The sequence below is a fragment of the Camelus ferus genome, chromosome 18 (assembly GCF_009834535.1).
Source record: "Camelus ferus isolate YT-003-E chromosome 18, BCGSAC_Cfer_1.0, whole genome shotgun sequence".
NCBI lineage: Eukaryota > Metazoa > Chordata > Mammalia > Artiodactyla > Camelidae > Camelus > Camelus ferus.
Window position 1 is genome coordinate 13,878,043 of NC_045713.1, and position 22,988 is coordinate 13,901,030.

Here is a 22,988-nt window from a genome sequence, read left to right on the forward strand (position 1 = left end):
GAATGAGGCTGGACAACCAGGAGCCTTGGCTTTTTACCCTGAGGGGACGGGTAGGAGATATGGGGCAGGAGGAATGGGGCTGGTCTTTCCTGCCTGTGCTGCCTTGTTTCCCTGAGGGGGTGCAGCTTGAGGAGGGAGATTCTGGGTGACCTAGTTTCTCCAGGGCGGGGATGAGAGCAAGGCCTGGACCATGGGCATGGCTGGTTGGTCCTCTTCCCCAGTCCTGATGCAGCTTGTGGGCAGACAGGGCCTTCTGAGTCTGTTCTGACAGGCGTGGGGGCAGCAGAGCAGTCTCAGGGTGGATGTCCTGCTGCCTTGTCCTGGGGTGAGGGTAGAGGTGGGGGGGTCTCCTGGGAATGGGAGCTGGGACTTACAGTGTCCAAATTAGTGGAGGGGGCGGGACCCAGCACAGTCTGGCCCCTCCCTGGACCAGGGCTTCAAATTACCACCAAGTTGGGGTGCCAGCGCTGCTGCTGGACCGAGCCCTTGAAGTCTGTTCACTCTCAGCCTGGACCTCAGATCTTCACTGGGACCCAGATCCTGAGCCTCTGACAGGCCTATCCACATCCCTCAGGTGAGTCTGGGGGTGGGGCTGAGCTGGGTTGGGGGGCTAGATGGGAATGGGGTCTTAATATTTGGGCCTCAGTTTTCCCATGGAGTAGGATGGTCATGGGCGGAGAGCCAAGCCTACCACCCTGGGGAGACTGGAGAGCAGCATGGGAAAGATGTGCCCTCGTGCCAGCCAGCAATGGGTGGCAGAACCTGTCCAGTCCCCCGTTCCCCTGAGCCCCTGCAGCCGGGTCAGAGAGGAGTGGGCCGATGTGTCCAACTCTAAATCTGCGCTCAAGCGGGCTGTGTCTGTCCTAAGCTGGCCCGCTCTGTACCATGGACAGCGGGCCCCTGGCCTTACTGACAGCGCTCTGGGCGCTGGGGGCCTCTGGAGTCGCGGCGCTGCGCATCGGAGCTTTCAATATCCAGAGCTTTGGCGACAGCAAAGTGTCAGACCCAGCCTGCGGCAGCGTCATCGCACAAGTGAGGCCGGGGACCCTGGGCGGGGTCGCAGCTGGGCTCTGGGGCGAATCTTCCTTTAGTGACCCCGCACCTGCCGGCCCCTCCCCTAGATCCTGGCTGGCTATGACGTTATGCTCGTGCAGGAGGTGCGAGACCCCGACCTGAGCGCCGTGTACGCGCTCATGGAGCAGATCAACAGGTGTGGTGGGTAGGGCCCTGCGTTGGGAGCCGGGGCCAGGATCCCAGGTCTCGGCGCGATGCCCTGACTCCGGGTCTGGACGGTATCTCTGCAGCGTGTCCAAACATGAGTACAACTTCGTGAGCAGCGAGCCTTTGGGTCGGGACCAGTACAAGGAAATGTACCTGTTCGTCTACAGGTGAGGGGCGGGGCCGCGGGGGCGGGGCGCGCGGGGCACCGGGGGCCGCTCAGCGACCTCACCCACCCTCTACCCCCAGGAAGGACGCGGTGTCGGTCGTGGAGACGTACCAGTACCCGGACCCTGAGGATGCCTTCAGTCGTGAACCTTTCGTGGTCAAGTTCTCAGCACCTGGCTCTGGTGAGGCCCCGCCCCATGCTGGCCCCGCCCCTCCTGCGGGCCCCGCCCCAACCCCTGATGCCCACATACTCCCGCAGCTGCCAAGAAGTTGGTGCTGATTCCGCTGCATGCCGCACCGCACCAGGCCGTGGCCGAGATTGACGCGCTCTACGACGTGTACCTGGACGTGATCGACAAGTGGGGCACCGACGTAAGCCCCCGCGTCCGCATGGCCCCGCCCTCCCTCCAGGGTCCCGGGTTCCCGAAGGCGCGCGCTGGCGATTGGCCCGCCCCTCCAGCAGGCTCAGGCCCTGCTCTGTGGTCCCCCGCAGGACATGCTGTTTCTGGGCGATTTTAACGCTGACTGCAAATACGTGCGGGCTCAGGACTGGGCGGTCATCCGCCTGCGCAGCAGCGAAGTCTTCAAGTGGCTCATCCCCGACAGCGCCGACACCACGGTGGGCAACTCAGACTGTGCCTACGATCGCATCGTGCTCTGTGGCGCCCGCCTGCGCAGTAGCCTGAAGCCCATGTCGGCCGCTGTCCACGACTTTCAGGAAGAACTTGGCCTGGACCAGGCTCAGGTGAGTGCTGGCTGGGTCCGGCAGGGGTGAGGGGAGCACAGGGTCCTGGGGTCCCAAGGCCGCGGCTGGGCCCAACCTCAGTGCACCCTGCGCACCCCTCCCTGCACTAGCGTTTCTAGAAAAGACCTTCAGTGGTTCAGTTCTGGCTGAATGGAACAAATCTGGGATGGCGCTATAGGAAGCTCCTTGTCTCTCCAAAGTAGGGTCCCCAGTTGTACTCCCAACCCACCTACAGGTAATAGCTAGGGTGGACAGTCCAGTCCTCACCAGCTTGCTCCCCCACCCCCATGCAGTGGTTTGTGGATACCCACTGGGCTCCATCCCGAGTTGGGGCAGTTTTCTAGGGTGGAGCGTGAGAGGGGACAGGCTGCTCAGCACAGCCTCTGAGGCTTGGCCCCTCCTCCCTCCAGGCCCTTGCTATCAGTGACCATTTTCCTGTGGAGGTGACCTTCAAGTCCCACTGACAGCTCTGAGGCCTGGCCAGAGCACAACGCCTGCAGACTCTGGCCACAAGCAACTGTCTTACAAGAGTTCTTCAGGGTGGCTAGCTAACCCCAGCAAGGCTGAAGGGCAGGGTCAGCAGGGCTTGGAAAAGTGATGTGACCACTTGGAACCTGTTTCCCCAACTATGAACTGGGCTGCCACCACCTACCTCATAGGGTTGTGAGAAGCACCTTGTAGAGTGCTGGGGACACAGCTGAGCTCAATAAATACTCAGCCAAGACCACACACCTGTCAGCTCCGATGCCTCATGTCATTTCTTAGGACTCAGCCCTTCTGGGGCACAAACCTTGGTCCTGCAGTTCAGTGGGTCTCTGGTCCCAGCCCCCTTAGAGGACAGGGACAGCCAGCCCTGCCCATTCCACATCCTGCTGGGTACCAGCCAACTCCAGACCAGGCTGGCTCCAGAAGGCAGCTCGTGTGCTCACTGGTTGTTCTTTGTTTCTGCAAACTGCTTTCAAGAACTTGTACTAAACCAGCAGTTTAGATGAAGCCTTAAGCAAATTTTGTATTATCATCCTCACTTAATAATGAAGTAGATGTTACATAATTGCCAGCAAGAAGTAAGTGTCCAGACAGTATATGTTTAGATGGTGGGGGTGTGTGTGTGTTAGGAAATTACTGCCCACAGATGAAATGCAGCCCACCACCTGCTTTTGTATGGCCTGTGAACCAAGAGTGATCTTTACACTGTTAAACAGTTAAAAAAAAATCCAAAGGAGAATCCTATTTCGTGACATATGAAAATTATATGAAGTTCAAATTTTAGTGTCCGTCAATAAAGTTGATTGGGTCTCAGCCAGGCTCATTCGCTTAAAAAAAAAATTGTACTGAGGGCAGCAGGGGATAAGTGCTCACACACACTCACACACATGTAGGGTTGATGTACAAAGCCAACCTCCAGGCCCTGCTGTTCCCCCTACAGCCCCAATTCCCAGGCCTGCAGGACCCTTCAGGCGCTTGTTTATGTCAGGGTCCTGCCACACCCAGCGCTGCAGTCCTTGGGGAGGTCAGGAAGGCTGGCCCCTGCCCTCAGCTGGTCAGCAGCCCAGGGACATTTGGAGAGCCCCCTTAGTGGTGAGCAGGTGGATTGGGTTAAGGTCCTGCCCATAGAACCCAAACAGCGCACAGTGGTTCAGCCCCTTCAAAGGTGCCTCCCTGGTAGGTTCCTCCTCAGGAGCCCTGGGCAAGGCAAGGACTTATCAGGGAGAACAGTGGCCTCTTTCTCAGGTAAGCCCAACACCTGAGGATTGGGAATAAGCAGAGCTGGGGTACACAGTGTAACTGACAGGAGCCCCATGAGGTTTCTGGTTTTCAAAGCATCTCGACTTTGGCAGGATTTGAGAGCTGATCTGAATTGTACGGGAGAGGAAAACTTTTGTTTCAAGAGTTTGGACAAGCTTCTCTTGCTAGCTCTTTCTAAAATAAGATTTAGGATGCTTGTAATGTAAAATGCTTCACAAGGAATGTCTCCCTCACCTCAGTTCCTCTGAAATTTGTACATGCCTTCCATCCAAACACACCAAACATGGCTGCCCAAGGGCTTTTCCCTGTGTCAGGGGTGTGGGTGGGGGTCATGTGTGGCTTGTTAGGGCCCACGACTGCCTGGCCTTATGCCTCTAGCAATCAGGCATCCCACCAGCCAAGGACTTTATTCTGCTTTGGCAAAGGAGACAGTCAGGGGTGACATTGTTGAAGTCGAGAATGGCCCCACTTGTCAGGTTATGATTCCCAGATCAAGACACTGCTTGCCAGTTGTGCCCCTCTGCCCACCTGCCAGGCACAAAAGGCACTCATGGGTGGTGGCGTGTTTTGGGACTATGGCTAAGAGGCACTGGGCCTTCTAGGAAGATCAGCAAAACAAAGAGCTGAAAGTACTTTTAAATGGAAAACACCTTATTTAAAATCCCTTGGAACCACAGGAGAGGGCATACGGCTAAGAGCCCTGCGTGGGCAGCCCAGCCCTTAGCCTTTTATTCACTTGAGTTTTTCTAAGTAGGTCTTTAGGGACTTCTGGATGGAGTCCCTGGAGATGACGCTGACGATGTACTGGATGTCAGTGTCACGCTGCTTCAGCAGGTGGTCTGCAGTGGGCTTTTGCATCATGTTCTTGGTCAGCTGTCGAGTGTGATCTAAGGAAAATGGGGTCCCCGGGTAAAGACCCACAATCTGGGACAGTGGCATCATTCCCAGCCCTGCCAAGAGAATTCCTGTTGGAACTCTGGTAGAAAGCTTAGAAAATACAGAGTAAGGAAGAAGAAAATGAAAATCATCTGTTTCCTACTGAGACACATGGCATAACCATTAAAAGAACGACACAGCAATTAGCACCAAGATGGAGGAAGAGTCAACTCCCAGTAGACCTTGAGCATCATTATATGCTTAGTGTAATATATTAACATGCTAAATGATACTTCCATAGGCGCCATGAAAATTTCAAGGTTTATCATAAAAGGTCAAAAAGTGGGTTATGGCCCAATTCTTGGGAATCCCAGCTCCTTCTCCAAAGTAGTTGGAATAACCCTCCCACTTATTAACATATGAAGTTACTGAGCCCATTAAAAACTTACAACCCTGCACCTCGTGGCCTTTCTTTTGCCTTTTGAGAAGGCCCCCATTCTGTCTGTGGAATGTGTATCTCTTGCCTTCAGAGACAGCATGCCCTCTGTCTATGGAGTGTGTATCTACTTATACTTTAAACTAAACTCCACCCCCCACCTCATGGATTTTCTGGCTTTCTGACATGGCCTGCACTTGGTCTATGGAGTATGCATCTCTCTGAATAAACCTACTTTTACTCAACTATGGCTCACTCTTTAATTCCTTCCTTCACAAAGCCAAGCACTTGAGGGGAGTCCATCCCAGGGACTTGCCTGGAACATGTCCATCCTCCCCCTCCCCATTTTTCCTGTATCACTACAATCCATGGGTTTGTTTTAAAAACATACAGGATGATACTGTAAAAACTGCCTTCTTAACCTATTATTTTCACTCATCTGTATTGTTGAGAATATTTTCCATGTTGCTAAATATTCTTTTACAACATAATTAATGGCTGCACGGTATTCAATCACTTGTGTAAGGCATTGGCAAACATGGCCCCCTGTGGCTCAAGAAGGAAGAATGGTCTTTACATTTTCATATAGATGAAAAAAATCTTAGGGTGACATTTTGTGACATGTGACAATTACATGAAATTCAGAATTTAGTGGCCTGGCTTTATTGGAATACCGACACATTTGTTAGTTCCCGTACACTGAGGCTTCCCTCACGCTCCAGCGCCACAGCTGTGGTGGAGACGGTGTGACCCATAGAGCTGCAAATCTCCCTGGCTCTTTATAAACAGTCTTCTCACCCCTGGTCTCCATGATGGTTGATACAAGCAGCCCTATTTCTAGACACAGACACCCAGGCTGTTCCCAATTGTCTGTTTGTAGACTGAATAGTGGACCCCAAAATGGTATGTCCAAGTGGCCTTATTAGGAAAAGGGTCTTTGCAATGGGTCTAGGGCCAGTGATAGGTGTCCTTAAAAGGAGAGGAAGATTTGAGACATAGAGACACTCAGAGGGCATGTGAAACGTGAAGACGGAGACAGGGTTTGGAGCAATACAGCCACAAGCCAAGGAAAGCCAGGAGGCCCCAGAAGCTGGAAGAGGCAGGGAGAAGCCTCCCCTGGAGCCTCTGCAGTGAGCAAGGCCCTGCCTGCACTCTGACTTTAGCCTTCTGGCCTAGAGACTGTGAGAGAATGCATTTCTGTAGTTTGTTTTTTAAGGTGTGGGAGGGAGGTAATTAGGTTGATTTATTTACTTTTTTGTTTTTTAAGAGGAGGTACTGGGGAATTGAACCCAGGACCTCGTAGGGCATGCACTCTACCACTTTGAGCTATTCCCTTCCCCCTGCATTTCTGTAGTTTTAAGCACCCCCATCCTAACTCTCTGTCTTGTGATAATCTGTTATCTTGGCCTCAGAACTCTACAGTCTGCTACTGTGAAAGGCTCATTTGTGAATTACCTGAGAACTTTCTGTCTCAGCAGGAGCTTCCAGCTGGGAACGGGAGGGGCTCTGCTTGACCCACAGCTGTCGGCCCTCCCTGGGCTCCTCACCTGGAATGGCCATCCACTGGGCCATCACCGAGAGCACTGTGCTCAGCACTTGGTCCTCAGGTACACCTGGTCCACCATGCCCATGTGGAGGGCCTCTGCCAGTGGGAGGAGCAACCCCAGCTGCAGGGCACACTCGGTGGCACGGTGCCTGATGGTGTTTATGAGGGTGTCTTTTAACCTGGAACGGAGACACCTACTTACCACAGGCTCGGGGTTCCCTGAGAAGTGGGCACAGCCCCAGGGACAAGTGGAATGTGGGTGCAGCCCCCGGCCATACCAGAAGGGGATGATGATGCCCAGCAGGGTCGCATTCAGCCCCATGAGGTACTTGGGGTTGTCAGCCAGCACCCGGTAATTGCAGGTGAGAGATAGAGGCAGCCTCCGGCTGGGCAGGCTCCCTCAGGGGAAGCAAGATCAACGGGTCCAGGTGCTGCTGCGGCTGGTCCCAGTCATGTTCCAGAAAGCCTAGGGCCCGAGGAATGCCCTTCAAGTGCATGTGAGCTCTTGGGATGCCTCCAGACCCTAGGGTTCTGCACCCTAGTCTTTGGTGGGGTGTGCACACAATGGGGACCCAGGCTTGCCCATCAGCCTGAGGGCTGAGGGCACCGGCAGGGTGGCCAGCTATCACGGCGGAACATCCCTCTTTTCTTAGCCTCACATCTGGGCAGCAAGCGGCCTTTCCACTCAAAACTCTTGTCTGTACCCTCAAATGCCAAGCAGGCATTTAGCCAGAGCTGTTACCTCCTGTCGTGCCCCACTGAGGGCCTGCTGCCATCTCCAGCAGGAGGTCTTCAGAAGCCCAACCTCACTCTGCCCTGTCTCATGCACACTGCTGCCCCAAAGAGAAGTGGCAGGTTGCTGTCAGCTGCCACTGCACCTCAGGGAGTCTTCCTGCCTCTGGCCATCCCTCCTCTCCACCCAGAGCAGGCCCTCCTCGCACCTCTGTGAGCCTGAGCCCTGCCCCTGCGTTGCCCAGGTTAGGCCAAAGTCACGTTCCCAAAATGTGGATCTGATCCCCCACACGCCCCTCCCCCCCAGATCCCTCTTGCTGGGCCCTGTCGACCATGGGCCCTGGTCCCTCTGCACCTCCCACCCCCCAGTAACCTGGTCTGTAATGACCTGTCCACCTCTGAGAGTCTCCCCGATTGCCCCTTTCCTCTCCAGAGGCTTCTTGAAGACAGGGTCATGCCCATCCCTCAGCCTAAGGAGCGAGTCATCCAGGCCCCTCGGGAAGGAGACACTCACATTGATGGCGGCAATCAGCACCAAGTTAGACAGGTAGAGTCGCAGCCACATCTCCTGCATAGCCTTCCAAAACTCCGCGTAGTGGGCTGGGTTCTTTCCACACAACTCCGTCAGGTCCAGGCCAGCTGAGAAGACCCCAGGGCAGTCCTAGGGAAGTAAGGGCGCCCCAGGAAGCTGCTGCCAAGTTTGCATAGGGTCCATCTTTCCTGAAGCAGTGTGGGCTCAAGGTTATCCCTGCAAAAGTGTCACCTGACCTCACCTAAGTTCTGGCCCCGGGTATGGAATCTGAACCTTGCCCCAGGGCCTGACCCCACAACCCCATGGGCCTGGGAAGCAGCCTGGGACAGAGTCACCAGTCTCCTGCTGGAGAACCATCTGCCCAGGTCCCCCTGGAGCCACAAGGCGACCCCTGGAGGCCTCTTGTGGTGGCACCTGTGTCTGGAGCTGCCCAAGTATTCAACACCACACGAAGTGTGTAGGATGGTTTCTGAGTCGGGACTTGGATCAGAGGACTCGGGCCCCGCGGGAGCTCCAGAGCACCCACCGAAGTCAGGAGGATGCCTTGGAAGGTCTTGTCATGCTCCAGTTTCTCCAGACTGATGACTAACTCTGTCAGCAGCTCGAGGCTGAGGCTGTTCACTGGGGGGCTCTTGAGCTTCAGTACAGTGACCCCTGGTTTGAAAATGAAGAGGACAAAGCTCATGCCTAGCACTGGAAAGGTGCTCCCAGTCATCCTGCATCCTCAGCCTGGCCATGGGAAGCTACACAGTTTGGGTTTTTTTAAAAGGGAGGTGAGATTCACCTAGCAAATTAGCGATTTAAAAATGAACAGTTCAGGTCCACTAAGTACATTCACAATGTTGCACAACCACCCCTATCTACTTGTAGAACATGTCCATCAGCACAAAGGAAACCCCGTACCCATCAACAGTTGCCCTTCCTCCTGCCCCAGCCCCTGGCCATCACTAGTCTCCTTTCTGTTCCTATGGATTTGTCTGTTGTGGACACTTCACATACATGGACTCACCTATGGGAACTTTTGTGTTTGCCTTCTTTCACTTCACATGTTTTCAAGTTTCATCCTTGCAGCAGCATGAGTCAGTGCTTCCTTCCTTCTTAAGGTCAAAGGACATTCCACTGTACGCGTGGAGCACATTCTGTTTATCCATTCGTGTGCTCATGGACACTTGGGTTGGTTCCACCTTTTGGCTATTGTGAATAATGCTGCTGTGAACATTCAGGTACAAATTTCTGTTGATCTTTTTCTCTCAAATGCAAGTCCTATATCCTCATGGGAATAGGAAATGGCCTTAGTTTTCTTGAGGAGGACGTGAACAAATTCTTAGAACCAGATGTGCAGGGGAGCTCTAGTGGGGCGCTCTGGTTCAGGCCTGTTTAAGAAAGGACTGAGGGTAAAGGGGTCAGATGTTTTTCACATTCTCCACCGTCCAAACATCCATTTTGCCAGCAGCAGGGAAAACAGGAGCGACAGGGCCTGCCCTTGTGGACAGTGCAGCTGCTAGCCTGGGCTGGCCAGGGCCATCTGTTCTCACTGCCTGGCCTAAGGACCGACCTCAAGTGATTCAGAGACGCCACTGTTCATTTAGGGTGCACTTCCCTGGTCGGGGTCTTGCAAATCTCTGGATGGTCAACACAACCCATTCTCTAGGAATGAGAATTAAGTCCTGCAGGCAAAATGGCTCTTCTGAGACTTTTGATTTATGAAGAAGAGGTAGTTATTAACTGGCTACAGGTATGTACATATAAGCAATCAAAACTTTCAGAAGTGAGCTCCCCAAACTTGGTTCTGAGGGGTTTCTGAAGCTGACTCGATTTTTGCAGAGCTTGGTGAGGCTGACTCCAGGACACTGGGTGTAAGGTAAAGAGGCTGAAGGTGAACAGAAGTTAATCAAGAATTTGGATGGACTTGTACATCACGAGGTAGACAACTGCATCCCTGGCTCAGGGTAGGTACAAAATAAGTGTTTCTCGAATGGAATGTTGAACGTCATCTTACATCAGCTGCAGTAACAGGACTTTAGCCCTAAATGAAAACATTTTTAAAAAGCACTTTTAGTCCATTAATTCATCCAAGCCTCAAGATGCCTGAAGGCAACCTGGGTCTGGCAGTGAGGACACAACCAGGCAGATTTGGCTTTCTGAGCTCAAACTTAACCTCCCACCACGGTAAGCCAGCAAAGCTAGTGAATTCTTCCCTGGTGGGGGGGAAAGCACTTTGGTAAATTATCTAGCCGGTAATTTTTTTTTCTTGCTTACATAACAAAGTTTACTCTTTCAACCGTTTTGAAGTGTACAACTCAGTGGTATTTAGTCATAACGTCGTGCAACCATCATCACCATCCAACACTTTTAAAATCTGTTTTTGCATTTTTTCATGTCTATCGAAATCTATCATAGAAATGATCCTTTCAGAAACTCAGGTTTTCATGGGACTCGTCGATGGGACCAACGTGGGCCCCTCATCACCTGCCTTCGGCGGCCATGAGAGAAGCTAAACAGGAGAACTGAATCAGGTGCCCTGATATCGGTCCAGGCAGGAAACCGGCTCCGGCGCTCGGCGAGCCCGACGTGCAGAAGGCCGGGGTTCCGGGTCGCTTACCTGCAGACGGGTCCGGCTCCACCAGCACCCGCTGGCTCGCGAAGCGCCGCGCGCCGTCCCCGCCACCGGCCACCGGCTGAGTCCCTCAGAGTGCCGCACCTCGGAGCAGAGGCCCTGAGAAGGGCCGCGCAAAGCTCGTTAGCCCGCCGCCCCTGCCCGGTCCCAGCCCCCGGCCCAGATCCCGCCTCCGGGCCACGCACACGGGCAGAGGAGGATGCGCGTCAGGACGCCGCATTGCTACCGCCAGGGCCATCTTGACTGGTCCGGCCCGGTCGCGGCGCCGGGGTGTGGCCTCGCCGCTGGGGGAGGGCGGGGCTGGAGTCAGCGCCTGAGTCCGCCCACCGGTCCACCTGGATGCAAATCGTCCCCGCCCCCAGGAGGCCAAAGTGCCCGGCTTCACTGAGCAGGGCCCTGGGGATGCAGATGAATGGTTGCCAGGCAGGGATCCCGGGCAGAACAGACGCCGTGTTCTCCCTCATCCAGCGGCGCAACTTCCCATGTTGTCCACCGCCCAGGCAAGGATCAAGTCACCTAGGCAGGAGACTGCTGAGACTGGGGGTGACTGCTCGTAAGTCACGGGGTGTTTGAGTCCCAGAGTCGTGAGCTGAGTTGGCATGGGGACTTTAAGGACCTGACCAGCTGCTTACCTGCACTCAGCTTTCATAGCTGAGGCAACCAGATCAAAATAGGCCCATTCTCAAACTCTGCCACCCCGCAGAGGCATGGGCATTGCAAAGGATGCTAGAGGGGGTCCAGATGGGAGCCCAGACATCACCCCCAAGTGTGACCTCCGCCTCCTGACTGTGAGAAGAGGAACCACAGCTGGTAGTTTAGCCATAGGCTTGGGGGGGCAGCACAGCCTGGTGACTAAGAACAGACCATGCCATGCACCTTCCGCGTAAGAATAGCAAGTGAACAAAAGCCGGGCAGCACCCTCTTCAGCAAGGCTGAGGGCAGGAAGCACCTTCACACCACCAGTAGGAAGGCACTGCAGTGTTCCTCCACAAGGAAGGGAAAAGTGACACCAGTGTTTGTATTTGCTGGAAAGTGCATGAAGAAACACTACCTGCAGGCAGTGGGATGGATGGCAAGCCCGAGATGCCCAGTAGTCCACAGCGTATTTCTGACCATTGGGTTTGAACACTGGACACAGGAAGGGCCAAGTACCACTGGTGGGTGATGGAGACTTGTTCTGTGACACCTTAAGCGTTTTTAATTCTTCCTTGGGGAACAAACTACTTTTTGAAGTGGAAAATAGTTTTTCCATGGCCACCTAAGATAACGGAAGCAAATAAGATCCACATTTCTGGCAGGCATTATCGGAAGTTCCTGGAAATTCAAAGGCGATAAAATACCTTTTTCTAAAGTGTGTCCACATAAGGAGCAACCCAACACTGAGGTACACTTCTGTTTCCCTGGTTGAAAGTTTCCGGAGGTGTGAGTTTGGAAATGAAACCAAAATATTTTTTAGGTAGCTGTGCTTTTAATTCTCACACACCTGAAGCTATCTTTGGGGCCAAGAGACAGGAAGGTGGCAGTGAACCCAACACTCATCTGCACTGTAATCCTAGGTTTATTCAACACAATCCTTTTACTCTACACAACAAAGTACAAACACAACAGTATCTAAAATGCTACAAAGTTACAAAACTCAAAACAGAAAATTTATAGTACTGACTGTACAATAAAAGTCAAGAAAAGCAATGTACACATTGCCAAGGTAACCTGCAGGACCACCGTGAATACCAGCACAACAGGGGGTTCCGTGATGACAATGCAGAGCTGGCTCTCAAGTTGCTCACCAATTTCAGAGAGAAAGGGAGACGTGGGATGTGTATGTGTATTTGTGCACACGCATATGAGCACATGTAAAAAGAACCATTTTAGACAAATAATAGGGTATTTGATCCTCACGGTCAGAAAAGACTCAAGCAGGGGAGCAGGGCCAGGCTAACAGGAACAGCAGCTGCAAAAGGTAGAGCCTTTCCTGGGGGAGCCTGCAGGCCAACAAGTGAGGGCATCACCAGGCCACCAGGTTGTCCCCAGGACATGTGTGGAATGAAAAACATGATCCCAGGCTGGGGGTGTACCACCTGGAGCCCCCTGCTCATCCCTGCTGGCTCTGCCACCAAACTGACAACATGGGAGCTTTCTAGCCAGAAAACTGGAGGGCATCCTTATAGGCACAATTCCAAGCCAACAACAATCCTGCAGCTGGAACTCCGCTGCCAGAGGAAACAACTCAACTGCTGTCTTTGCCTTCAAAGCCTGCCCGAGTGAGGGATTCCTTTCCTACTGATCACCTTTCAGCTAGAAAAGTGACAAAACTGAGTCAGATGGGTATAAGTCACAGGGGCAGAGCTTCAGTGGCCCTGCTTATCGGGAGGAGTTGGAGCTGGAGCGGCTCCTGTGGCGGCGGCGGCCGGGGGAGCGGGATCGCCGGCGTACGGGGGACCTGCGCCGAGGGGAACGTGACCTGTAGGAAGAGGAGAGATCACATCAGACACGAAGCAAACGCCCCGGAAGCAGCTCTGTATCTCGGACTACAAGGGTAAAGCTGCTTTCCCTCAGGAACGACTGTACACAGCTTCACACTTCAACACTTGAGCTAGGACAGCTCCCTTTGGATGGCACTGATATGGAACACTTGGGAAAGAAACATGTTCTGGAGACCAAAGGCACAACCCCAGGCTGTCTCCTGTTCTCCGAGGGCTGTGCAAAGTGCAGCTCAACACCACTAGTGCAGGACAGCCAAACACAGCATGAGCTGAACCTCCTGCGGGTCCCCCAATCAGGCAGCTATCTTTCCCTCCCTTTTCCCAGCTGAAAAGGATGGGATGAGCTCCAAAGGCCACATGTACTGCTTCCCCATACACAGCATGAGGTATAGGGGGCGGGTGGGGCTAAAAAAAGGTCCCAAACTCATGGTTCTCACATTACGTTTCTAAATAAAATAAACAAAAACTGGTCCCAATTAGTCAGTCCCCTATGAGACCCCAAAATGACTCACCTTCTCCTCATCCGTGGGGGTGACCGGCGCCACATGGGAGGTGGTGGTAGCATTCTCCTGGGAGGGCTGAATCGCCTGGGGGGTGGCCTAGGCCAGGGGGTCAGCACAGCAGTGGCAGTGATCTCCTGGCCATCGATTTGTCCTGTCAAAAAAAGGATAGTCACAAAATACCTAACAAACACTTACCCTGGGCTAGGCCCAACGTCAGACATGGTGAGCAAGACAGATGGGAGACTAGGGGGAACAAGGACAAATTACAATTGTCACAGGAAGAACCTCACAATTACTATTATTGGAGGTTTCATCAAAAAACTACGAGGGGGTATGGAACCTAATGGGGGACTCTATCTTGATGCACTGGGATGGCCTCCCAGAGGAAGTGTCATCCTAAAGAACATGCTAGAGTTTGCTATGTGAGGGAAAGGGTTGTGCCGCCCTGCCTTGAGCTGAAAGGTAGTGTCACACTTGAATTTTCTTAAGAACAGTGGGAAAGGGGCACGCAAGAGGAGAGGGAGGACCTGTCAGGGGGCTTTGGCAGGACTGATGGGGGTGAAACTAAGAACTCAAGGAGTAACTGGAATGTACATTCACCAGAGCTAGGTGATGGATCAGGTGAGCGAGCCCAGGGCTTAGCTGAAGGATGATCAGCACCAAGTTTCTGGATAAATTATGATTTCCTGAGGTGGGGCCTGAGAGGAGGAAGAGACTTCTAGCATGGGGGAACAAAATGAAACAAGATGTCAAAGCTGTCTTGGGAGTTTGAAACGAGTGCCTCAGGGAGGTGAGTCTGTGTGCAGCCAGTACTAAAATCACATGCATGAATGAAACTGCAGAACAGCGAGGGGAGGCAGCTCAGCACGGAGGCCCGAGGAGCCTGCAGGGTCTCAGGGAGAGAAAGAGCAAAGGAAACTGAGGCAGGGACCCAAGAATCCTAGGGGAGTGTGCACTTTGACCTCAGTCCAGGGAATGCTCAGGGGACCAAGCACAACCCTTGTGTGCTCCCAAAGGGTGGAGAGATCCTTTATCTTCTCAGCTCCTACTTTCAAGGAAACTTCAAAGGTACTGAAGAGGTAACTCAGGAATCTGGGTCTATTTTCAGAACATACTCAAAAAGGCTTAACTGAAGTAAATACAGTCCAAGGTGGCCCCCGGCCCATGGCCAAAAGTCAGTCCAAATTAGGAATTTCATGGGCACCGACAATGTAACAATGAAGACAAAGCCATCCTCTGGCCAGCTGCCAGCAAAGGCCAGGTCCTTCTACTTTCTTTCTGGAGACAGCATGGAACTGTCCTATTCAGTGGTGCACAGCACAATACGGGGACACACGAAACAAAAAAAGTCCTACCAGAATCTTAAGACAACATGGAGTATTTATAATCCCACAAATCCTGAATATGCCCAAGTCTCCTGAATCTTTAGCAAGTGCTCAGATTGTCAAATACACAATGACCAACGGTCTCTAAATCAAAGGTGTGACTCACAAGGCCAAGACCTGATATGTGCAGAGATGAATCACAGTTTATGCTGAACTCCTGAAACACTCCAGAGGGATTTAAGTAGACTGAAGTAGGGTTAGCAGCTATGAATCAAGGAAAATTTCCTAGCATATAAATTCTACCAGGGCTCAAGGGCAATTATCCAAAAAACAAACAAACAAACTCCCCCCCCCCCCCCACAAAACTGTTAAGCTATTTACTGAGTGTATAACAAGGCCTTAAATCTATTCACAAGTGTTCAAATGTTGTTAAAACCATTTTTCCCAATACAAAGTAGCTATAAATGTCATACAGTTAAGATACAAGAATTTGGGAAATGGGTAAAATCTGTGAATTCAGCAAAATTCTCCTAAAAATTCTGCAATGTTAGCAAAACGGAAAATGACTGAGAGAATTAAAGAAAACATTCCCATATAAAAGCCATGCTTCACCATAATCTATTCTTTATATTAAAAAAACCCATTCATTTGATCCTTAAGCTTTTAACAGATTGAAATATTCTTAAAGTGCTAATATATTCATATTTGATGATTTTTTTTAAAGAATAGTACTCCATAAAACATGTTTTTGGTAAACACACACCCACTGAGCAAGAACTAGAATCCTGAAAGAGCTCCAGGGAGATTCCTGCTTGCAGCCAGGTTGGAAATTGGTTCTAATCTCACGATGTGTGGTGGGCAGCTAGTCTTGGACAGTGGACAAGGGAGGTCAGCAGTGCTGGCAGGGTTTACTCACCTCCGTCCATATGCTTCAGCGCCTTCTCAGCCTCATCTGGATTCTCAAACTCTACATATGCATAGCCTTTAGATAGATGGGGGTGCATCCTTTCTACAGGCATGTCAATCATTTTAATTTTCCCATAGGTGGAGAATATCTCCATGATGTGATCCTAGGGAGAAAGAAGGGTCACTCTTAATGCTCACTCATCAACGACTTATGTAGAATTCACCACATAATGTCTACCACCCTGGCATTTGGCAGTAAATCTCCTAAATACACATATATAACACTTTCCATTGAAAGGAAGTAACCCATGCTCTGCTAGAAACACACACCATCAACTCAGCCCTTCGAAATGCTACTTTCTAAGTTCACCTTCTGGCAGAGGCCTGTTTCTCCAGTTTTCCACTGCAAAAATTTGCAAAAAGAGACACACCCCACTGTCCACCAGACAGAAACAAGATTCCTCACCTTGGTCACATTCCTGGTGAGCCTCCCAATGTGCACTTTGGTGGGTTTAGGGGAAGGACTCCGCCTTTTCCTTTCCTTTTCATCTCTTTTGGGTGGTTTGGATCTGATTTAAAAAAAAAAAACACCAGAAACAATCTGTCAAGTCAAAAAGTTTTAGGTGGGGGATATTAACCACTAGTACGACAGGTTTTCATAAGGAAGCTTTTCCTACCAGTTCACATATATTATTCATCTCAGAAATCCTATTAAGATAAAAAGACTCCTTTTTGGGTCTTTTATAACAACTAAGGTAACTTTAAAGCCCCCAGTTTGTTAAGTTTAGGTCCCTAGATAATTCTCAAGTCTTGGGAGGAGATCCCCCCAAACCAACCACTCCTGGGCAAGAAGCCGTGCTGGGAAGGAGCTCACTTGGAGCGGGACCGCCGCCTATTGTCGTGTCTGCGCCGAGAAGGACTCGGAGAGCCAGAGGAGCTGCTGGAGCTGGAGCTGCGGGATGTACTGGAACTTCCTGAGCGGCTTGATGCCGAAGATGAGCTAGAGCCACTGCTTGAGCCTGTGCTGGTGCTGGAGCCCGAGCTGGAGGTAGAGCTGGACCGAGACCTGAGGGGAGAGATGCAGGAGGTCATGGACAACAGTCGTGGGAGCAGCACTGCTTCACAGCACAGACAGGCCAGCAGGTGCTCCCAAGAGGAAACCGCTGCCCTTGTATTTTCAAGCCTCACTGCCTTCCCCAGCGGGGAGAACATTTACATCCCCCAATCCCCGCCCTAAGCCAAAGCCCTAGGTAAGGACACAAAATAGCATTTGTATTGTGCAGTGACAGGAAAGGAAGAATGAGCTGCTTCCTTCTTACACAGAAGCCTTGCCTACTGAGAGGTAAAGAAGGAGCCTGACAAATCAGAACCGCCAACTCTGCTTGGAGGGCAGCTACTGACTGAACCAGGCTCAAATGAAGGAAAAGGGAGCTCGAGCCTAGGGCAATCCAATGACAAGTCCAAATAAAAAAAGCACTTGAGAGAAAAACATCCCAGGAAGTCCCATTCCTCAACATCTCTAGAAAAGAAAAAAATCCCAACACCATCTTCAATATAAAATCAGAGCAAACCCCAAACCAGTTTGCCATAAATTAGGGTCTCTCTTAATAATCTGAGTAAGTTTTCTTTGTAAATACTTAAGAAGACATAGCAGGTGTGGAAGTGAGGCCCCTGCAGTGTTCTAACCCATCAGCCCCACCTGGTGCTGCTGCTACCACTGGAAGCACTGCGCCTCTTTCGAGTTTTGTCCCTGCCACGATCCTTCTCGCTTGACTCCTTGGTGGCTCCTTTATCTTTAGAGCGATCCTTGGACTTCTCATCAGAGCGGTCTTTGCGCTTGGTAGGAGAAGGAGCCCTGGATAGTGAGGAAGAGTGTGAGATAGATGCCTCTTTGACTGGACCCTGAAACAATAGCAAACCTAAAGGGGGATCCAAAGGGCTACAGAAATCCCAGGCAATCACAGAGCAAAATGATCTGTGGCTTAGGACACTTTCACTGTAAAATTCAAGGCAATTCCAATCATCCCCTTTCTGAGGGTCCTAGTAATGAACACCCCCAAAGTAGCACTAGAAAAATCTGACAGAAGGATTACCTAGTGCTGGACTTTTTATTATTTTCTTTGACTCCTAGCAAGCTCTTCTTTTTCACTCCTGATAAATCCATTCTCCCCTTCTGAGGTGTTCAAAGCAGCAATGGCGGCCTCACTTATCTGAACTCTCACTTCTAACTTGAGTCTGAGAAACGATCCCTAATCGATTGCAATTTACGCCAAAGTGCAGCCTAATAACAAGATAAAAGGATTTACAGAGTAAATTGGCAAGGCAACAAATCCACTTTGCAGTCAAAAGCTCAGCACAAAAGGCAGCAAGGAACACAGTAAGCAGCAAACACCCACAAAGCTGGGAACACGCAGGGGACCATCACCATTTCCTCAGGGAGGATCCCACCCCCACAGAAGGCACAGGTAGAACTGTCATCTCGGCTAGTCTTTTTCTTAAGGAAACAGTGGTGATGCCCATCACTGTTAATTTACAGGTGGTTCAATACCTGTTTTTTCACTCATCAGTTGAATGATGAGCCCTCTACAGCCCTTTAGAAATACTACAGCACCACATTTACATGCAGAACAGAGAAAAACCTAACTGATAGGATTACCAATAGCATTAGATCTCTTGTTTCATTGCTGTAATTTCTTTGTAGGATACATTGGATATATGATATGACTGGAAGCAAAAACCATTTCAAAAGTGACTGGTACCAGCATCAAAACATTTAATATCCAAATACAAATAAAATGTCCTCTATGAACATTAAAATAGTAATAAAAGTAACACATTAATAACTAGCCATTGTAAACACTGAACTTTAATGATATGCACATGGAAGTACTATGGGGCAGTATACCAAAGCCTGCAATTTACTTTGAAATGCAGTAAGATTGATGGGTGGCTAGATATAAAGTAAATATGAGATGTAACTTGTAGAATCTAGGTGGTGGTTACGTGGATATTCAACGCACAATTTTTTCCCAACTTTTCTGTACGTTCAGATTTTTTCAAAAATAATTTTTTTTAGGAAGAAGTAAACAATAAAATTGGATGAGTTATGGCACGTTAAGGGTTTAGCTAAGTGCCTGAACTGCAATATGTGCTCAGTAAATGGTCATTAGTAAATACTACTCAAGAACAAATTATTAATTCATTATGTGCCTGTTCCCTGGGGACCGTTGCCTTTAATATCTCCAGTAAGGTTTTGTACAATTTGCTTGAGCGAAGAGCTCAGGATGTTAGCCTCGAGTACTACTATTCCACCTTCCTCAACAGCCTATAAATAACCTGAACACAGCACATCAATTGGGATCTTGTTTATACATGTGTAGCAGTGCCAAAATACTGAATAAACATTCTGACTCAAGAAAGAGCATCCAGCTGTGGACAATCAAATGAGAGTGCAGAACAGAGTATCACCTTTGTGGCTCTTTTCCAGGGCCATAAAATCTTTTAAGACGTTTTATTTTAAAGCAGTAAGGTATAAATAATGAACAGGCAACAATAAATAAGGTTGGTGTCCCTGGACAATCAGTGAGTATGATTCAGTGGTTAAGAGTCTGGAGTCAGCCTGCCTGGGTTTGACTCAAAGCTCTGTTGTGTGATCTTGGAAAAATCACTTAACCTTTCTGAGCCTCTATTTGTCATTAGCATTATGGTGACACATACAGTTCTTACAATTCATAGTTATCAACAACACTAATCAAATTAACCATAAAAGAGATTTAACACCTAGTTAAGGCTCAATAAACGCTAGCTAATATTAGAAGAAAGGAGTTGGAGGTTCTTTTCCCACATAATCTCTCGACTGTAAGGTTACACACCATCTCTGAATGCTCAACAAGGGTCCCTGGACCCCCCCCCCATTAGGATCACCAAGAGCAGTACTGTCCAATAGAGAGCAAGCTACAAGTGTACCCCCAAATTTTCAAAGAGCCACATTACAAAAGCTATACGTTAAAGACTGAAGATAACTTTCAGTAAAGTATTTGACACGGTATAGCCCAAATATTACCTTTTCACCAATTAGTATACACATTTATTCATAAAATTCACACAAACCCCCACCACTAAATCTTTTAAACACCTCAGTTGGGGCTAGGTATATTTCAAGTGTTCAACAGCCATGTGTGGCAAATGGCTACCTTACTGACTCACTGAACAGTTGAACTACAGTGTAGATTCCTGGGCCCCATTCAGGTCCTAAAGATCCGCTCGGATGCAGATCTTTGTGAAACTTTGTAAAAACAAGCACCACCGGTGATTCTTAAAATCCTAAAAATTAAGACGCTTTGCTGGGTGGGGCCTGAGTGGTAGAAAGCAAAGGTTGAAGTTCTCTGTTTACATAAGTTCAGGTAACAGCACAGGACCTTGGTTACCTCCCCCATCCTCCGGAAAGGTGCGCGTCCAACAGCCAGAGAGAGAGAACAATTAGTTAAATTTCGAGTAGATGGCGTTTCAGGTCACATCTTCAGAGCACCTTCCCCATTTAAAAGGACATTTTAGGTACAATGTGAAATAACAAAATAGAAAAGCCCTGTCTCTCCTCCAATTATTTTAACCTTCCCGTATCCTCCCTTCTGGGTTAAACCGTCGAACTGAGCTCCAAGACATTAGCGGCTGTATCCCCAAGGATATGAGAACAGCCCTCAGGAGCCCGGCAAACATTCCTGGGGGCGATGTTTGAGTTAATGAATTCGAAGGGAGGATCCAGGGCATCCCATAAAGCAACTCCACACCCACCGGCACCGGCCCTGCACGCGACCTCGCCGCCCCCCGTCCGCGTTCACTCACAACTCCCCAGTCCAGGCGCCAGGCCACGAGCACTTCCAGGGCAGGGCCCGGCGATGCGGGCCTGGGTCTCCAGCCCGACGAGAGAGCCCTGAGGACAGAGGCCAGGGTCCCGGGTGCTCCAGATCCCGCGGGCCTCACTGGGCCCGCCGCAGAGCGGACGAAGCGAGGGCACCCTTCCGCCCGCCGCAGCCTCGACCACTTCCGGGCCGCGGCCTCGGCGCCTCCCACTCAGCCCGCCCCGGGCCACACTCTTTCTTCTCAGCCACTGCGCTGCGCCGCCAGGCTGCCGTTGCAACCGCGGGACCGGGAGACGGGTGGGCTCCACGATGCGCCCAGCCGAGCCTAGTGGGTGGCTCCCGAAGCTCGGATGGGGTCGGATTCCCACAACTTACATCTTCCCGCCGCCGCGGCCGCGACCTCGTCCCGCTCTCCTCAGCCGCTGAGGCTGGCGCCGCTCTGTCGTCAGGATTAGGGAGCGGGAAGGCGCCGTCGTCCGGCGCGCAGCGATGACGTAGAGCGCCTTAGCCAATGGGCGCGAGCGAAGGGAGTGTTAAAGGGCCAGGGCCGTTTGTGGCGAACAGCGTCGGGGTGCTTACTCTGTCTCCCTCTCTGGAGGGATGTCTGGGGCTGCCTCGGGCTGGCTGCGCCCCTCGTGGGGCCGGAAAATTGGCAGCTTGCTGGGGCTGGGAGGGCTGCGCCACGTGGGAAGCTTGAGGGCTAGCTCGGAGAATGTTAACGCGGTCGCGGCCCCGCCCCTTGCTTTGCGCACGCGCAGTGGGCTAGCGGCGCTCCTGGCGGCATCCCAGGGCACTGTGGTCGAGACCCAGTAGCTTCGCGCCCAGCGTGGCTGGGCCGCGGGGCAGTGGGGATGCTGGAGCGTTTGCGGGCGCTGCGGCCTCTCGCGGCCGGCCATGGGGACCTGCAGGGTAGAGGCGGCTCAGAGGGCCAGACCTTTGCGGGGATGGGTTCATGCGGTTAAAAACCATTGGTGGTGTGAGGGGTGACCGCGTAGACGCAGCTTCTGCGCCAGCCGATCTTGGCTGGGGGGGAGAAGACAGTGGGCAGTGCAACCAGAACGAAAGGGCAGCAAAAGGCAGATAGAAGACAAGGCGCAGATGGGGAGGCGCTTCTGAGGAGATGACACTGCAGCTATGACTCGAGTGGAAGGGCGCACTCGGCAGTGAGAAAGAACAGCAGGTACAAAGATGTGGAGGCTCACTGGAAGAAGCGAAGGGAGGCCGGTGTGGTCAGTGCGGCAGCTTGAAGGCCGGGGCTTGGAAGGTGGAGTTTCTCGGTTGGGGGAGGGGCGACTTGGGAGATGTGCAGGATACAGTGCCAAGGCTTCATCCCCCAGCGGGTGGACGGTGCAGGCTGGAAGGCACTGTCAAGACCCTTTTGGCAAAGGCAGGAGAGGTGAGGATTAGAGGCCCAGAACTAGGCAGGAGGCTGTCGGAGTAAAACCCTGCATTGAGGAGCCAGGGCTCCCGAGTTTTGTTTACCTCTGTGTACCTCGCCTCCCAAAGCTGTGCCAGGCAAGCAATCAGTGCTGACTGACTGTTAGTGGGAGGAAGGAAGGCGCACCCTGGGCCAGACACTGTCTGAATAGGTAGGTGCAGCAAGGAAGACAAGGGAACAGGTCCAAGGTGCTGTTTTGCAGGGAAAGAACCAGTGTGACTTGGAGATGGATTAGATATCAGGGGAAAGGACAGGAAAGAGACAATAATGCAGCTTGGTGGCCCTAGATGGATGGATGGATGGATGGATGGTGCTTTGTTTGCAGTCTGCAAGTCATTGCTTTCTGTTCTGTGTGATTTTCCCAGCCAGTGGATGGTGACTCGTTTCCCTGGTCCAGTCTGTCTGGCCCTGTCCAGCAGTGTCAAGTGTGCTGCTAACAGCTTACTCTGGGCTGAGGGTTGTCTGAGGAGTTGGGGACAAAAGACAGCCCAGGAGGAGCAGCCTGCCTCCTGAGTCCTCTCTGCTGAGGCACCAACACACTCCTGGGGGTGGGGGTTGGCAGGCAGGGTCAGTCTGGGTCCTAGTTCTCCCTTTGGATTTAGATTTGGGGAGGTGGAGCATTTAGAGCAAGTTAAATTCCCTGCATCACTGTGACATCTGCTGTGGTCACTCATGGAGGCAGAAGTGAACAGGAGGACAGTTTTGGCCCTGTAGTGGTGCAGGAGCCCAGAGGGTTGGTGTTGGGGATGGTGTGGCCTTGGTGGGCCAGCCTGCAGCACCTGGAGGTCTGTGCGGGGGCCATGGCAACATATGAGAGCCCCACACATCCTGGGCCAAGTCAGTGTGTGCCTGAAAGGC

General features: G+C 51.5%; 3 protein-coding genes and 1 long non-coding RNA gene across 6 annotated transcripts; 2 read left to right on the forward strand and 2 right to left on the reverse strand.

The window, feature by feature from the left end:
* Positions 1-74: 74 nt before the first annotated feature.
* On the forward strand, positions 75-2,862 carry DNASE1L2 (deoxyribonuclease 1 like 2). The gene is given in 8 exon segments (XM_032460206.1): positions 75-574; positions 894-1,032; positions 1,122-1,210; positions 1,305-1,388; positions 1,468-1,624; positions 1,627-1,758; positions 1,880-2,131; positions 2,542-2,862. Coding segments are annotated over 8 exon segments (1,125 nt in total). The 5' UTR covers positions 75-356; the 3' UTR covers positions 2,596-2,862.
* Positions 2,863-4,609: 1,747 nt separating this feature from the next.
* On the reverse strand, positions 4,610-10,868 carry ECI1 (enoyl-CoA delta isomerase 1). The gene is given in 8 exon segments (XM_032460208.1): positions 4,610-4,764; positions 6,737-6,802; positions 6,805-6,914; positions 7,014-7,110; positions 7,113-7,134; positions 7,982-8,128; positions 8,526-8,653; positions 10,602-10,868. Coding segments are annotated over 8 exon segments (978 nt in total). The 5' UTR covers positions 10,855-10,868.
* LOC116657536 lies at positions 6,665-10,697 on the forward strand. Its single transcript, XR_004312656.1, has 4 exons — positions 6,665-6,796; positions 7,901-8,014; positions 9,103-9,948; positions 10,415-10,697. It is a non-coding gene; the product is annotated as an uncharacterized LOC116657536 (long non-coding RNA).
* A 1,288-nt stretch (positions 10,869-12,156) lies between the features above and the next one.
* Positions 12,157-21,222, reverse strand: RNPS1 (RNA binding protein with serine rich domain 1). Of its 3 annotated transcripts, none has more exons than XM_014563005.2 (8): positions 21,068-21,222; positions 17,927-18,114; positions 17,533-17,688; positions 16,708-16,899; positions 16,300-16,402; positions 15,844-15,997; positions 13,612-13,753; positions 12,157-13,077 (listed from the first exon to the last, which is right to left on the reverse strand). In XM_014563005.2, the coding sequence occupies exons 2-8, from the start codon at positions 17,995-17,997 to the stop codon at positions 12,978-12,980; spliced, it is 918 nt and encodes a 305-aa protein (XP_014418491.2). In that variant the 5' UTR covers positions 17,998-18,114; positions 21,068-21,222; the 3' UTR covers positions 12,157-12,977. The 3 variants fall into 3 exon arrangements, with proteins under 3 accessions (XP_014418491.2, XP_014418495.2, XP_006174095.2); XM_014563009.2 differs by having other exon boundaries at positions 20,676-21,097; XM_006174033.3 differs by lacking the exon at positions 17,927-18,114.
* Between the last annotated feature and the right edge of the window lie 1,766 nt (positions 21,223-22,988).

What these genes read in the sequence shown, in the direction of transcription:
- RNPS1 (XM_014563005.2), bottom strand. Translation starts at nt 17,997, where the DNA reads ATGGATTTATCAGGAGTGAAAAAGAAGAGCTTGCTAGGAGTCAAAGAA. An exon ending in AGTGGTAGCAGCAGCACCAG is followed by an intron (nt 16,900 to 17,532) that starts GTGGGGCTGATG and finishes CTCTCCCCTCAG; the next exon opens with GTCTCGGTCCAGCTCTACCT. An exon ending in GCTGAAGCATATGGACGGAG is followed by an intron (nt 13,754 to 15,843) that starts GTGAGTAAACCC and finishes TTTTTTTGACAG; the next exon opens with GACAAATCGATGGCCAGGAG.